General features: G+C 35.6%; 1 protein-coding gene and 1 long non-coding RNA gene across 3 annotated transcripts; both read left to right on the top strand.

Annotated features, from left to right (window-relative positions):
* The first annotated feature begins 6322 nt into the window (after positions 1-6322).
* On the top strand, positions 6323-8744 carry LOC111792149 (nuclear transcription factor Y subunit C-2-like). 2 transcript variants are annotated; one of them, XM_023673483.1, is made up of 2 exons: positions 6323-6502; positions 7628-8744. In XM_023673483.1, exon 2 carries the CDS (start codon positions 7660-7662, stop codon positions 8464-8466), a length of 807 nt encoding a protein of 268 aa, XP_023529251.1. In that variant the 5' UTR covers positions 6323-6502; positions 7628-7659; the 3' UTR covers positions 8467-8744. The 2 variants fall into 2 exon arrangements, with proteins under 2 accessions (XP_023529251.1, XP_023529250.1); XM_023673482.1 differs by having other exon boundaries at positions 6365-6502; positions 7631-8744.
* A 1348-nt stretch (positions 8745-10092) lies between these two features.
* On the top strand, positions 10093-12332 carry LOC111792148. Its single transcript, XR_002814747.1, has 2 exons — positions 10093-10317; positions 10384-12332. It is a non-coding gene; the product is annotated as an uncharacterized LOC111792148 (long non-coding RNA).
* Positions 12333-12386: the final 54 nt, after the last annotated feature.

Below are 12386 nucleotides of genomic sequence, written 5' to 3'. Positions count from 1 at the left end.
TTCTAACTCTTTTTTATTTAATTTCAAAATTATTATTGTGATTTATTCTAGTTCATTATTGTTTTGACTTAATTATTTTATTAGAGTAATTATTATCTTCTACTTATCTGTAAAAAGTTTCATAATTAGAAAAATTAATCACGTTTAAATACTTTTATCGTTAAAATCCTATTCACCCCTAGATTGCCATACTGATCCAACACTAATATGGTATTAGAGTTATGCTCTAAATTAGTCATGTCAATGAAAATACTCAAATGTCGAACAAATGACTCCAAAAGAAAAAAAATGAGTCGAGGCTCCTCGAAGGCATAGTAAAAAATGACTAAGACTCCAAAAGAAAAAGAGCTGATCCTCGATTAAGGGGAGACGTACTTTGTTCGAGGAGAGGTGTTGGATGAAAGTCCCACAACGACTGATTTAGGAAATGATTATGGGTTTATAATTAAAGAATATTCTCTTTATTTGTACGAGGTCTTTTGGAGACACCCAAAACAAAGCTACGAGAGCTTATGCTGAAAGTGGACAATATCATACCATTGTCGAGAGGGTATTTATGGTAAAATAATTTTACTCGTATTAATAGTTTCATCCATAAATTAATAATAAGAGTATTTTTAATTATTTTTTTTAAGTTTATCTTTTAAATGTATTTAATTTTTTAAAAAAATATTATTAAAACATTTAAAAGATAAATTTCGAAAATATTTTTATTAATTTAGTTTTTTTAATAATTTTTTATGAATTGTTTTTGGGTGGCGCGGGACCCACTTTCTATTTCGGGGTCCTCAAAAAAGATTTGCCTTAGTTTTCTTTCGCCATTCACTCTCCTCTATTTGGCGCGTGCGCGCGTGCAATTTTCTATAGTATGACATCTTTTTTCATTTTTTTTTAATTGAAAATAAATTAAATGTTAATTGAGTAGGATTTAATACTCTGGAACTATGTGTATTATAATAAAATAAGAGCGAGTGAATAAAAAAATAATATATATATATATATTTATTGTGTTCTTCTATAATTAAATCTTTTCCAATTGGGTTTGAAATTCAAATTGATGCTCAAGATTCAGACCCGGGTTTAGAATTTAGATTTGATATTAGATGGTCTCGATATTCGTTTACATCTCCTTGCAACATGAACACGTTAACTATTTGTCCTGAAGCGTTTCCAAGAGTGAAGATCATCAACACAAGCCAACACGAGTTCTTTTAGAATGTTTTGTTCTCCGTCATGTACTTTGAAGTCAAACACACTTAATTTTGAAGTTTCATTTATTAGAGGTAGTGGCTATCAATTTGTGACAACCCAGTAAATGAACTGATACCACATTTGAATAAGAGCGGTCCTAAGGTTAAGATAACTAAGAAAGACTTAAAAAGTTAAAAGTCACTACTTATACCAACAAGATGCACTTTCTTTTTCGATGGCTTAATTACCAACGACCTTCAGCCGCACCTCGCAGAATCCATCTGCAAAGAAAAATAACATGATACAGAAGGGGAACGAGGGAGAAAAAGAAAAGACTTTTGAGTTACTTCATGACGAACACGCGCCGACAACCACCCTATTGAGACTCATTGCACCGTATAGTGCAGATAACGTTATGGAGGAGAGGACTAACAGGTCAGAAAACACCATGATGGACACGAGTGATTACTATCGAATGATGTCATAGCTTTGCTGGTCAAAAGGATGAACTGATTGTCAATGCAACTCTCTATGCGCAGGTTCTCGAACCATACTAGGTATAAAGGTAGATGTATTGCCATAGATTAGTCCTAACAAAACGCCAAGTGCCACCATCGACTCACATCACCTACTCGAGTTAATCCCTAGGGTCAACCAACGTATGTTCATCGCTACGGTTCTTAACATAACTATAATTCTTGAATCTCTCGGTTTCTAGTATACATGATCACTTAGTAAACACATATCCACCTAATTATCGTTGTATACCTGACTCGATCATCAAATGAATACTCAAATAATATTCTCGCTTCTTAAGTCATGTTGGAGCGAGAGACCTGGATGACAAAGAGATCGAATATAATTAAATAAATAATATGAAAAATATAATGATCGAGTTAAAATTAAATTTAATTTGTTTAAGAAAATACCAATTATTGGAGAAAATAATAATAAAAAAAAAAGAATTGAAGAGCAAGTGGTCATGTCGGCAAATGCTCTTTAAGAAAGCGCCACGTCAACGCGTGTGCTTCCCACTTGAGGAATTTTTAAATTTTTTAATTAATTAATTAATTAATTAAACGCAAAAAAAAAAAAAAAAAAAAAAAAAAAAAAAAAAANGTGTTGAATACGAATCTATTATAGCCGTCAGAGCTTAATAATTGGACACAAAATTATTGGATTATTTTCCCTTAAAAATAAATATTAATTTTTTAAAATTAAAATTAATGTCATTTATTTAAAATTTTAAAGACAATTTTGACCAATGAATTTTTAATTTTTTTATTTATTTATATAAACTAATGAAATATTTTAATTATTTTAATGGTTTATTTGTCCCAATTGCACTTTGATGGTAGCAGACTAGCGATTGTGCGACATTCACTTCTCAGCAGCAAGTGAGTTAAGCCTTCTTGTGTCGCCTACGACCAAGCAACGTATGCTCGAGCCTCTGGCTCCGATTCAAGAAGAAAGTTTTAGACAACATGGGCAGAGAGATTTCGCAACAGAATTTTGAAAGCAAGAGTTTAGAAATTGAAATTGGTGTTATATGAAAATGTAAGCGAAAGGCTTACTGCATATAACTATTAGGTAGGGTCGTGCATTGCTCTCTTGCCTTTATCTAGAAAGATGTTTAATGAAAAGATAAATATTTAAAAATACTCAGTAAGTGACTCCGGATCGACAAATGCACTCATAAACAACATTGTTCAGAGATTCAAACGGTATCTAAACAGTGAACATGAAAATTCAACAATTAAAATAAAATTTTATGAAAAATTGAAAAAACTCATCGAATAATTAATCATAATTATTACTATAATGACATACGATATTATAACGACTACAATCGATAGCGACATCGATATATTACTAAGTTGACCTAGTCAACTCCGACATTGACCAATAAAATACTCCAACACTCAAGAATTTAAGCCCGAAACCACGTGGGACTCTAAGAAATAATATTATTGAATAAAAACTTTGAAATTCATAGTCCTCATTATCCTAATATAAATATAAAAATACATGTATAATGTTTCACATGTGACATTCCACCCTAATTTCATATATTGTAATGTTTTTTAAAAAATTATTCGATTTTTTCCCTTTAAATTTGGACGGTGAATAAAATACACTTTAGATCGGTTTCTTTCAGTATTTCATAGGGATGTTCATGGATTAGGTTGGGTCGAGTCGGACTGAGACGGTTTTTTTAGATCTAACCCAATTATCTGAGTTATAAAATTTTCAATCCGAGTAACCCATATTAAATAATAAACACAACCTAATTCAACCTGTCTCTGTTGAGTTTGTTCGAGTGGTTTTAGTCATTTATTTAAATTTTTTATTTATAATAAAAAAAATTAATAATAAAACGTATACATTATTTATTTTCAATATTGAATTAAGATTTACCATTGAATTTTTCGAGTCACTGAAATATTAAACAGTTCTATTATTTCACTTTCATTTTATTTGATTGTTGACATCATTAATTGCAACGTCGCTCTTGTATCAAATCTATCGTGGTTAGTTTCATCGATGTATCACGTTCGTATTTAACTCAGGGCGTTAACTACGGTAGAAACTTATTTATAACGACATCTATTCATTTATTATGCTCCACATAAAGCCCATCGTTCGGGTGTTCGGGTATAAGCGACCTCGTGCTACCTATATGTGAAGCATGTATGACTCTTTAATTAAAGCACCTACTCGTATTGAAATCATATCTACAAGGAAATTATTTCAAATTATTATTTTTTATTTTTTACAACAAAATTATATTTAAATATTTCGAATTACTCTCTCGAGTTTTATAATTTTCTATAATTAACGCCATATCGTTAAAATTTACGAGGGAGGACATATAAAAACTTAACAACATATCAATTAAACACGAATATAAATATTAATTAAATTCATCGAACAAAAATAGCTTATCAAAACTTTCTAATATAACAATTAAATCTTCGAAGAAAATGATAACATTATATTCGTCAAATAAACGACGCATGTAATATTAGGTCTAAGATTCATTAGATGTGATTCGTTAATTATTTTTCTTCAGTCATTTATTTCGTCTCATGTGTAATTGAGATCATGGTTTAGAAAAAGTCGAGTTTTGGTGGCTGATTGTGTTATCGATGTTGTTCTTGCATCAGCTACTTCGTCATAGAAAAAAGGTTGGTGTCCATTCGAGTGTTGGCTCGAGTGCTCGTGCTTGGCTTAATGAAGTAGCTCCATCGTGTCGACCTTTCATGGTCTCAACTCATCTCTTTTGTGTGATTGATCATCGTGCTATCGTTTGAGCTTCACTGTTTTTTTTCATCGTTTTCCTCGTCGTTGGATCATTGCACCTTAATCCTCAATAGTAGTACTAAGATTTAGTCGTTAGTAAGACCAATTCGTTCTCAGTTTGAACAAATTCGAGAAAGTTTGATTTCACAGAAAGAGGAAGAAGGATATCTGCTAAAAGGAACACCATGGTCGTGTTTTGAACGTGAGGGTTTGTTGCAGTCAACTGGTTTGACCCTGCAAACATCGGTGCAGTCAGACAAGTTGGACCGGTATGGTTCAACCAAATTTTTCGTATGACTACCGTTTTTATTTTAAAATGTTACATATGTATAGAATGTTTGCATACTAAAAAAATGTTATTTTTAAACATTATGGGACTGTGTTCCTATCTGGAAACTTAAGACAATTATCTGTATGCATGAAATATAAAACTCTTTTTTTTTTTTTTTTTTTAAATGGCCGATAGTAAATGACTCTAATGTCGGGTTAGAAGATATATGCAGATGCTATCATGATTTAGACTAATACGACTATGGTGAGACCTAAAACTTAACATTTTGGTTTCAAGTTGTTCTGATTTCTTCATGATCTACATCACTTTCGTGCACGTGGTTCATTCATGCATTCATTTTCCACATAACATGAAAAGAGTCTAATCCTTGCTGGTTCGTGTTTGAAAATGTTCCAACTTACCGATTCGACCTTGAGGGACATGATCTGTGATGTCCCACATTGGTTGGGGAGAATAAAACACCCCTTATAAGGGTGTGGAAACCTTCCCTAGTAGACGCGTTTTAAAGTCTTGAGGGAAGTTGGAAAGGGAAACTCCAAAGAGAACAATATCTACTCATTGTGGATCTGGGCCGTTACAAATAGTATCAGAGCTGAACACCAGACAACGTGTCAGCCTTCTCGCTGTTCCCTGAAGGGGGGTAGACATGAGGCGGTGTGCCAGTAAGGACGCTGGCCCCAAATGGGGTGGATTTGGAGGGGGTCTCACATCGATTGGAGAAAGAAACGAGTGCCAGCGAGGACGCTCGGCCCCGAAGGGGATGGATTGTGATGTCCCACATTGGTTGGAGGAGAACAAAACACCTTTTGTAAGGGTGTGGAAACCTTCCCTTAGTAGACGCGTTTTAAAACCTTGAGAGAAGTCCGAAAGGGAAAGCTCAAAGAGGACAATATCTGCTAGCAGTGGATCTGGGCCGTTACATGATCTTTTATTACTGTGACCGCATCGCGTTATAAAAAAAGTAAAAGGTCCATCTCATTCTCCCACAAAAACATAGGACGAACGTGGTAATAACACCAAGGGTAAAACGGTAAAAGTCGTCAACTGAGTTTGAACATGAATCTCGATTTAGTCATATTTCATTAATATTTTTTGGACATTCTTAGAACTCGGGCGTGTATATAGTCATTTCTTCCTCCAATATCATAAAAGAAAAACTTGCTAAACTCGAGAGTAACAGAAGTACAGTGAATTGAACCAATCAATTTCAAGTAAAATGAACCTTCGGTTTCATATTTGAACAAACCGAGCACAACGGTTCGAGCTAGATTCGGTGTAAAATTCAAAATGAAAACTAACCGACCAAGCCTTCCACTAGTAGACGATCGTCTCCGTCCCGGGAGAGAGAAAGAGAGAGGGGTTTGACGTATGAGGCACGCAAAGGCCCATTTCTTCCATTTGGACCAAACAAATTTAAAAGTTAAAAAGGCCCATTCAGAGCACAACATTGGAACTGCAAATTGGAGAACTGCGAGCGTCCCCTTCCACCATTCTCCTTCTCTCCGCCACTCTCTCTCCGCCACTTGTCCTCCGCCATCGCTCTCACTCCTCGACACGTTTCGCCTTTATACTCTCTCTCTCTCTCTCTCCTTCAAGACCTCCGTTGAAGCCTTCTCTCTCTCTCTCTCTCTCTCCATTGTTTTCTCTGTTTTTTCTCTTAGGGTTTCTGCTCTGCTACTGATGAGCTTTGCCGGAGTACTTGTTTGAAAGTCAGAGGTCATCTTCTTCTTTTGTTCTTTAATTCGTGTTTTCGATGATGGCTATGGATTGTTTTCAACTGTTTTGGTTTTGATTTTCTGCGGTTTTCTTTCTTTCTCTCTGCTGCATGAGATGACAGTAATTGAAAATTGCATGAGGCTTTTCATTACATGTTTATTGTTCATATGTAACTCTTTAGCTTGGTTCTTATTTGAGAAGATGGTGTGGATTGTAAGATATTAACGTTTCTGGAAGCTATTTGGATTGTCTTGATTTTCTGCTTTTTACCACCATCTGACTGATTTGAAACTGATATCCAAATCCATGATTTGTTTGATCGAAACTCTGTAAATGAATTCCTGTATTCGATTGGGAGTTCTGTTGGAGATCCAGGAAGATCAAGAGTTCATAGGAATTGATTGAGTTTGAAGTTAGAACAGATTGGAGAACTTATGATTTCTATTATCTTGTTCTGTGATTAGATGCCACTTTTTTAAGGCTCCTTTTTCTCATAATAATTACTATCCATTTCACTCCTAATTATTATCCTTTTTTTTTTGTTGGCTTGAGCCAGTTCTTTAATGAGTGGATATGTGAGAGTCTAGGCTGTACTTGCTCTTTAATTGCTTTACTGAACTCTGTTTGAAGATTGGGTTCTTCTTCTTTTTCTTATTACTTAATAGATTGATGCTGCTTTTAGTGTAATCCAAGGCTTTGGGTGTAGAATCCCCCTTGTTCTCCAACTTGATCAAAGCTATGAAGGTTCTTAAAGGATGGGAAAAATGTTGAACTGGTTACTTTTGATTGGGCTTTTTACCAATATTCTCTTTTCTTCTTTTTTGTTTCTCTTTTTCTTCCCTCTTTTTTCTTGGGAAAGAAGAACTCAAATGGGTTTTGACTTGCTTTTCATTGAGTGGAAACAAAAATGTTCTGTGTTTTTTGTTTCTTGTTGTCTAAGATTTTTAGTTTAAAATAAATTTATTTGATAAACGGGAAAATAGGAAGAAAGAAAACGAACTCTTTTGTTAAGAACATGAATAATTTCCCCCTTGAGATGCTGATTGTTGATTTAGAACGCCTGGGCTTGTTCTTTGCAATTGGGTTAGTGTTCTTATTGTTGAAAGTATTTTCTGTTCTGATCAGCAGTGTGCAAAATATACTACTTATTGTGAGCCATGGATCAATCAGAGCGTTCTCAGCATCAGCAACAATCCCAGCAGGCTGCAGGCGGTGTTGGTGCAGGACAATTACCATATTCTAATCCTTACCAAACAGCTCCAATGGGGGCGTCCGGAACGCCTGCTATTACGATTCCCCCGACTCAGCAACCATCCAGTTTCTCCAACTCTCCACACCAGCTTGCCTTTCAGCAGGCTCAGCACTTCCACCAGCAGCAGCAGCAACAACAGCAACAACAGCTCCAAGTGTTTTGGGCAAACCAAATGCAAGAGATTGAACAAACAACTGACTTCAAGAACCACAGTCTCCCCCTTGCTCGAATCAAGAAAATAATGAAAGCGGATGAAGACGTTCGAATGATTTCAGCTGAAGCACCAGTTATATTTGCAAAGGCGTGTGAAATGTTCATCTTGGAGTTGACTCTGCGATCCTGGATTCATACAGAAGAGAACAAAAGGAGAACTTTACAGAAGAACGATATTGCAGCTGCAATATCGAGGACCGATGTCTTCGATTTCTTGGTTGATATTATTCCTAGAGATGAACTGAAAGAGGAAGGTCTCGGAATCACGAAAGCTTCTATTCCTGTAGTTGGTTCCCCGGCCGATCTTCCTTATTACTATGTTCCATCACAACATCCAGTGAGTGCTACAGGGATGATCATGGGGAAGCAATTAGATCAAGCGAACATGTACAGTGCCACAGCTCAACAGCCCCGACCACCGATACCTTTCATGCCGTGGCCGCATACTCAAGCTCAGCAGCAGCAGCAACAACAAACTCAGCAGCAAAGTGACGCATAGGTAAAAGTAGTAGAGATGCTTTCTGGACAGTCATGATATGATTGGTAGAGGCGATGATACCACCAAGTGAGGTTTTTATGTGTTTAAATGTCTGATTTAGTTCATAAAAAATAGGTGTAGTAGAGATCTTATCTTGTCAATGATGACAAGTTTCAGTTGAGTTTGTATGATGAGAGGGTGTTCATCACTTATTACTCTGATTATCTATTTACTATAATGTACAACAATGCATGTGGAAGAGGATTCAACTTTGCCAAAAAGAACTATAGTTTCAATTTTGTCGAGGCTGTGCATAAAGATGTCTATCGAACCGGACGGGGACTATGAACAATATTGTTGAGGCAGTAGAGATGTCCACCTGGTGGCAGGGACTAAGAAGTCTTTTCCGTCCCTATTCTTGCTTCTTATTTCAATCTTCATTCATATAAAATATAAATTTGTTTTTCGAGATAAATTGCGGGATGAGTTCTCCACATTTGAAAATAATTTTCATTTTTCAATATATTTTCTCACAAAAAAAATAAATAAATAAAATAAAATATAATTTTAGAACTTCAAGTGGGTTTCTCCGCCATTGTTCGATTCTAGGTGGGTTTCTACGGGGCTGGGCTCCGACTCCCATTTAGATAAGGAGGAAAAATCTTTTCCACTCTCTTGTCTATTTTTCATTTAAATAAAAATTCTTTATTCTTAACCTAAATGATCATATCTAGATGTGTTTTTTATTTTCATTTAATTTTAGGTAACAGAACAGAAATATAGCAAAAACTCACATCTCTATTTTTTTTTAAAAATTGAATTTTGGTTAAAAATGTAAATCATCTTTAAAAAAAAAAAAAAAAAAAAAACCCTAAAAGGTTATTAATTAGAGTTTTTTTTTTTTTTAAATAATAATAAATTTAATTTAATTTATAATTCTTAAAATTTGGCAAGTTAATAAATAATATAATACAAAATATAGTTTTGATAATTTAGTTGCCTAATTAGAAGTTTGGTATTTTATTGGGTGTGGTGTCCATTTATTTAAGAGTTTTGGGTATTTTTATTGTTTAATGTTTGGAAAGTAGTTTTAATTGGTTTTGATTATTGCTCCACCCACCAAAAAAAAACTTAATGTACACATTCCCGTTACCTATTTCATTCTCCATTTATTTTTGCGTGGATTGAGACAGAGATTCGTTATAAAGAATTGGTGGAGATCAGGTTCTCGCCGATTTTTTTTTCCATTTATTATTCTTTTAAAAAAGTCGTTTTAAAGAAACTTCTTAATGTACACATTGTATTTTTTAATAATTTATTAATGGGTGTTGATTCACTCATATATTAGAAATTGGAGTTTGAACAATTTGGATATAAACTATTATTTGTTGATCAAATCATTGGTAGTAAACAAAATATCAAATTAATCATACATTTGATAACATAATTTCTAAATCTAAGAAAAATATGACCAAAAAAAAAAAAAATTAGTGATCACTTTTTTTTTTTTTTTTTTTTTTTTTTTTTTTTTTTTTTTTTTTTTTTTTTTTTTNCCTAAATGACATAAACAAGTTAGTCCAATTAGCACCTTTGTTATTACACAAGTCAAAGTCAAACAAAAGTTGTTTTCATTATTATTATACGAATCAATTCTTCTTATTCAGAGTTATGTGTTATCTAAGTAGTTGTGTTGCAATTTTCGCTTAGAGCCTATAACAATGTTTTCAACATTTCTTTCAATCTTGCTTTTAAACGCTCTTTTGAAAATCTCTCTACACTCGAGAGGGTGTGATTGTGATAGTTGGTATTAGAGGCTAATTGGCTCCAAACAACATTTCTTCATGTCCATGACCAAGAAATTAAGCAAGTCATGTTGACCGACTGGTCGATATTGAAGAGCAAATGCAATACTTGCAAGAAGTCCCTGACAATATATAGTACTTGGACGAACATGTCAAGGAACTAGCCGTCAAGATTGACACGATCAATGCAATTTCTAGTCGTGTGCATGGGGTGCCCATTCAACAACTGATACATAAGGTGGAAAACCTTGAAGAAAAAACCACGAAGATTAGCGCCGAAATGACTCCCAGAAAGGATTCATCCATGTGGTCGGAACTTTCTGAAGACGTCAAGAAAACACTTGTCTCATGGGTAGCGCCGAAATGACCGATTTGGGTACTAGATTGAACCTAACTACGAGAGCGGTGGGGAACCATGCCCCTACATGAGGGTCAATGCAGTTTTATAAGGGAAAGATGTCGGAACCCAAACCCTTCTGTGGGGGTTCAAGATGCCAAAACCCTAAAGAATTTTATCTTCTACCTCAAACAATACTTTCAAGCAACAAACATGGTGCCAGAGGAAGCCAAAGTCACGCTAGCCATAACACCTAGCTGAGGATGCAAAATTGTGGTGGAGGTCGAAATACGAGAACATCATACATGGTCGGTGCACCGTAGACATGTGGGAAATGTTGAAACAAGAACTATGTTACCAATTCTTTTTGGAGAATGTAAGATCCTCACCAGGAAAAAACTAAGAGAACTAAAACAAATAAGGAAACATTCAAGAATATGTCAAACAATTTTCAGTGTTGATGTTGGGTATTTGCGACATGTCCAAAAAAGATAAAATCTTCTATTTTGTCGAGGGATTGAAGCCCTGGGCAAAATCCAAGCTATACGAGCAACTAGTTCAAGAACTTTTCATAGCCTATATTGCGGCAGAACAACTGTTAAACCCAAGCACTGAATCAGCCTATATTGCGGCAGAACAACTGTTAAACCCAAGCACTGAACAGTCTCATGATGTAAAACCTAAGCACTGAACAGTCTCATGATGTAAGGCTAAATCAATCCTCTTTGAGCGGGGAAGCAAGAACTACCAATCCAACTCTCCTAAGAGTGGAGGAGGCGAGAGAACAGGAACGAGAAGTGGAGACCATAGACCCTCCCAACAAAGATAAGAGAACTCATGGAGAGGGCCCTATCAAAACTAGTATAACCGACCTCCCCCAACCTGTTTCATATGTAAGGGGGCCCTTAGAGCGTACGATTGCCCTAGTAAAGCAGCCCTTCAGGCATTCAAGGCAACCTTGGAGACAAAATCTGAACCTTATTCTGGTACCCTTGAGATAGGGACTACCCCATCTGAGAGTAATGACAGCCCTCATATGCATGTCATCAAGTTCGATAGAGGGCTTATGTATGTCGAGGCGTGGGTTAACCACAAAGCCAGTTTTTCAACTGTCAATTCGGCAACCTTACCCATCCTAGGTGTAGCTAAGAGGGCCGTCATTAAATAGGGGACATGGAGTCGTTAGATCGACTTTATGATCGTCAAGATCTATGATTTTGACATGGTACCTAGAATGGAATTCTTAGTCGAACATAAGATCATACCTATGCCCTTGGCCAAATGCTTAGTCATCACGGGACCAATCCCTCAGTTGTCCAAACAAAAATCAAGCAACTTGAAGGGGTAAAGATGATATCTAACGCTCCAACTCAAACGGTGCCTAACTCACAACAAGCCCAGCTTCATACCCATCCCCGTAATCTAGGGGGAGAATTCGTCGAAACCAATACCCAGGGAGATACACGAGGTATTAGAAAGGTATCACGGCATCATGCCGGAGAGCTTACCGACGACACTACCTCTGCGTAGAGGTATAAATCATGAGATCGAGTTGCTACCAAGGGTCAAGCCGCTAGCCAAGAATGATGGTAGCCTTGCGAAATTGCAAAAAAAAGCTCGACTAACTACTCAGCGCAGGATTCATAAGACTGCAAAAGCATCCTACAGAATTCCAACACATACCACTACCCATCATCACCCAATTCCAAGACCAAAAATGTATTTTACCCGAACCCAATAATAAATTACAAAAAAAACTCTACTAACAAAATTCTTATAATCATGCCACAAAAACGTCCGAA

Source organism: Cucurbita pepo, chromosome LG04 (assembly GCF_002806865.2).
Source record: "Cucurbita pepo subsp. pepo cultivar mu-cu-16 chromosome LG04, ASM280686v2, whole genome shotgun sequence".
Lineage (NCBI taxonomy): Eukaryota > Viridiplantae > Streptophyta > Magnoliopsida > Cucurbitales > Cucurbitaceae > Cucurbita > Cucurbita pepo.
Note: the sequence above shows the minus strand (reverse complement) of the source record. Positions and strands in the feature narration are given on the sequence as shown.

Bases quoted from the DNA above. Each gene is read 5' to 3' on its own strand.
- LOC111792149 (XM_023673483.1), top strand. From the start codon at position 7,660: ATGGATCAATCAGAGCGTTCTCAGCATCAGCAACAATCCCAGCAGGCT.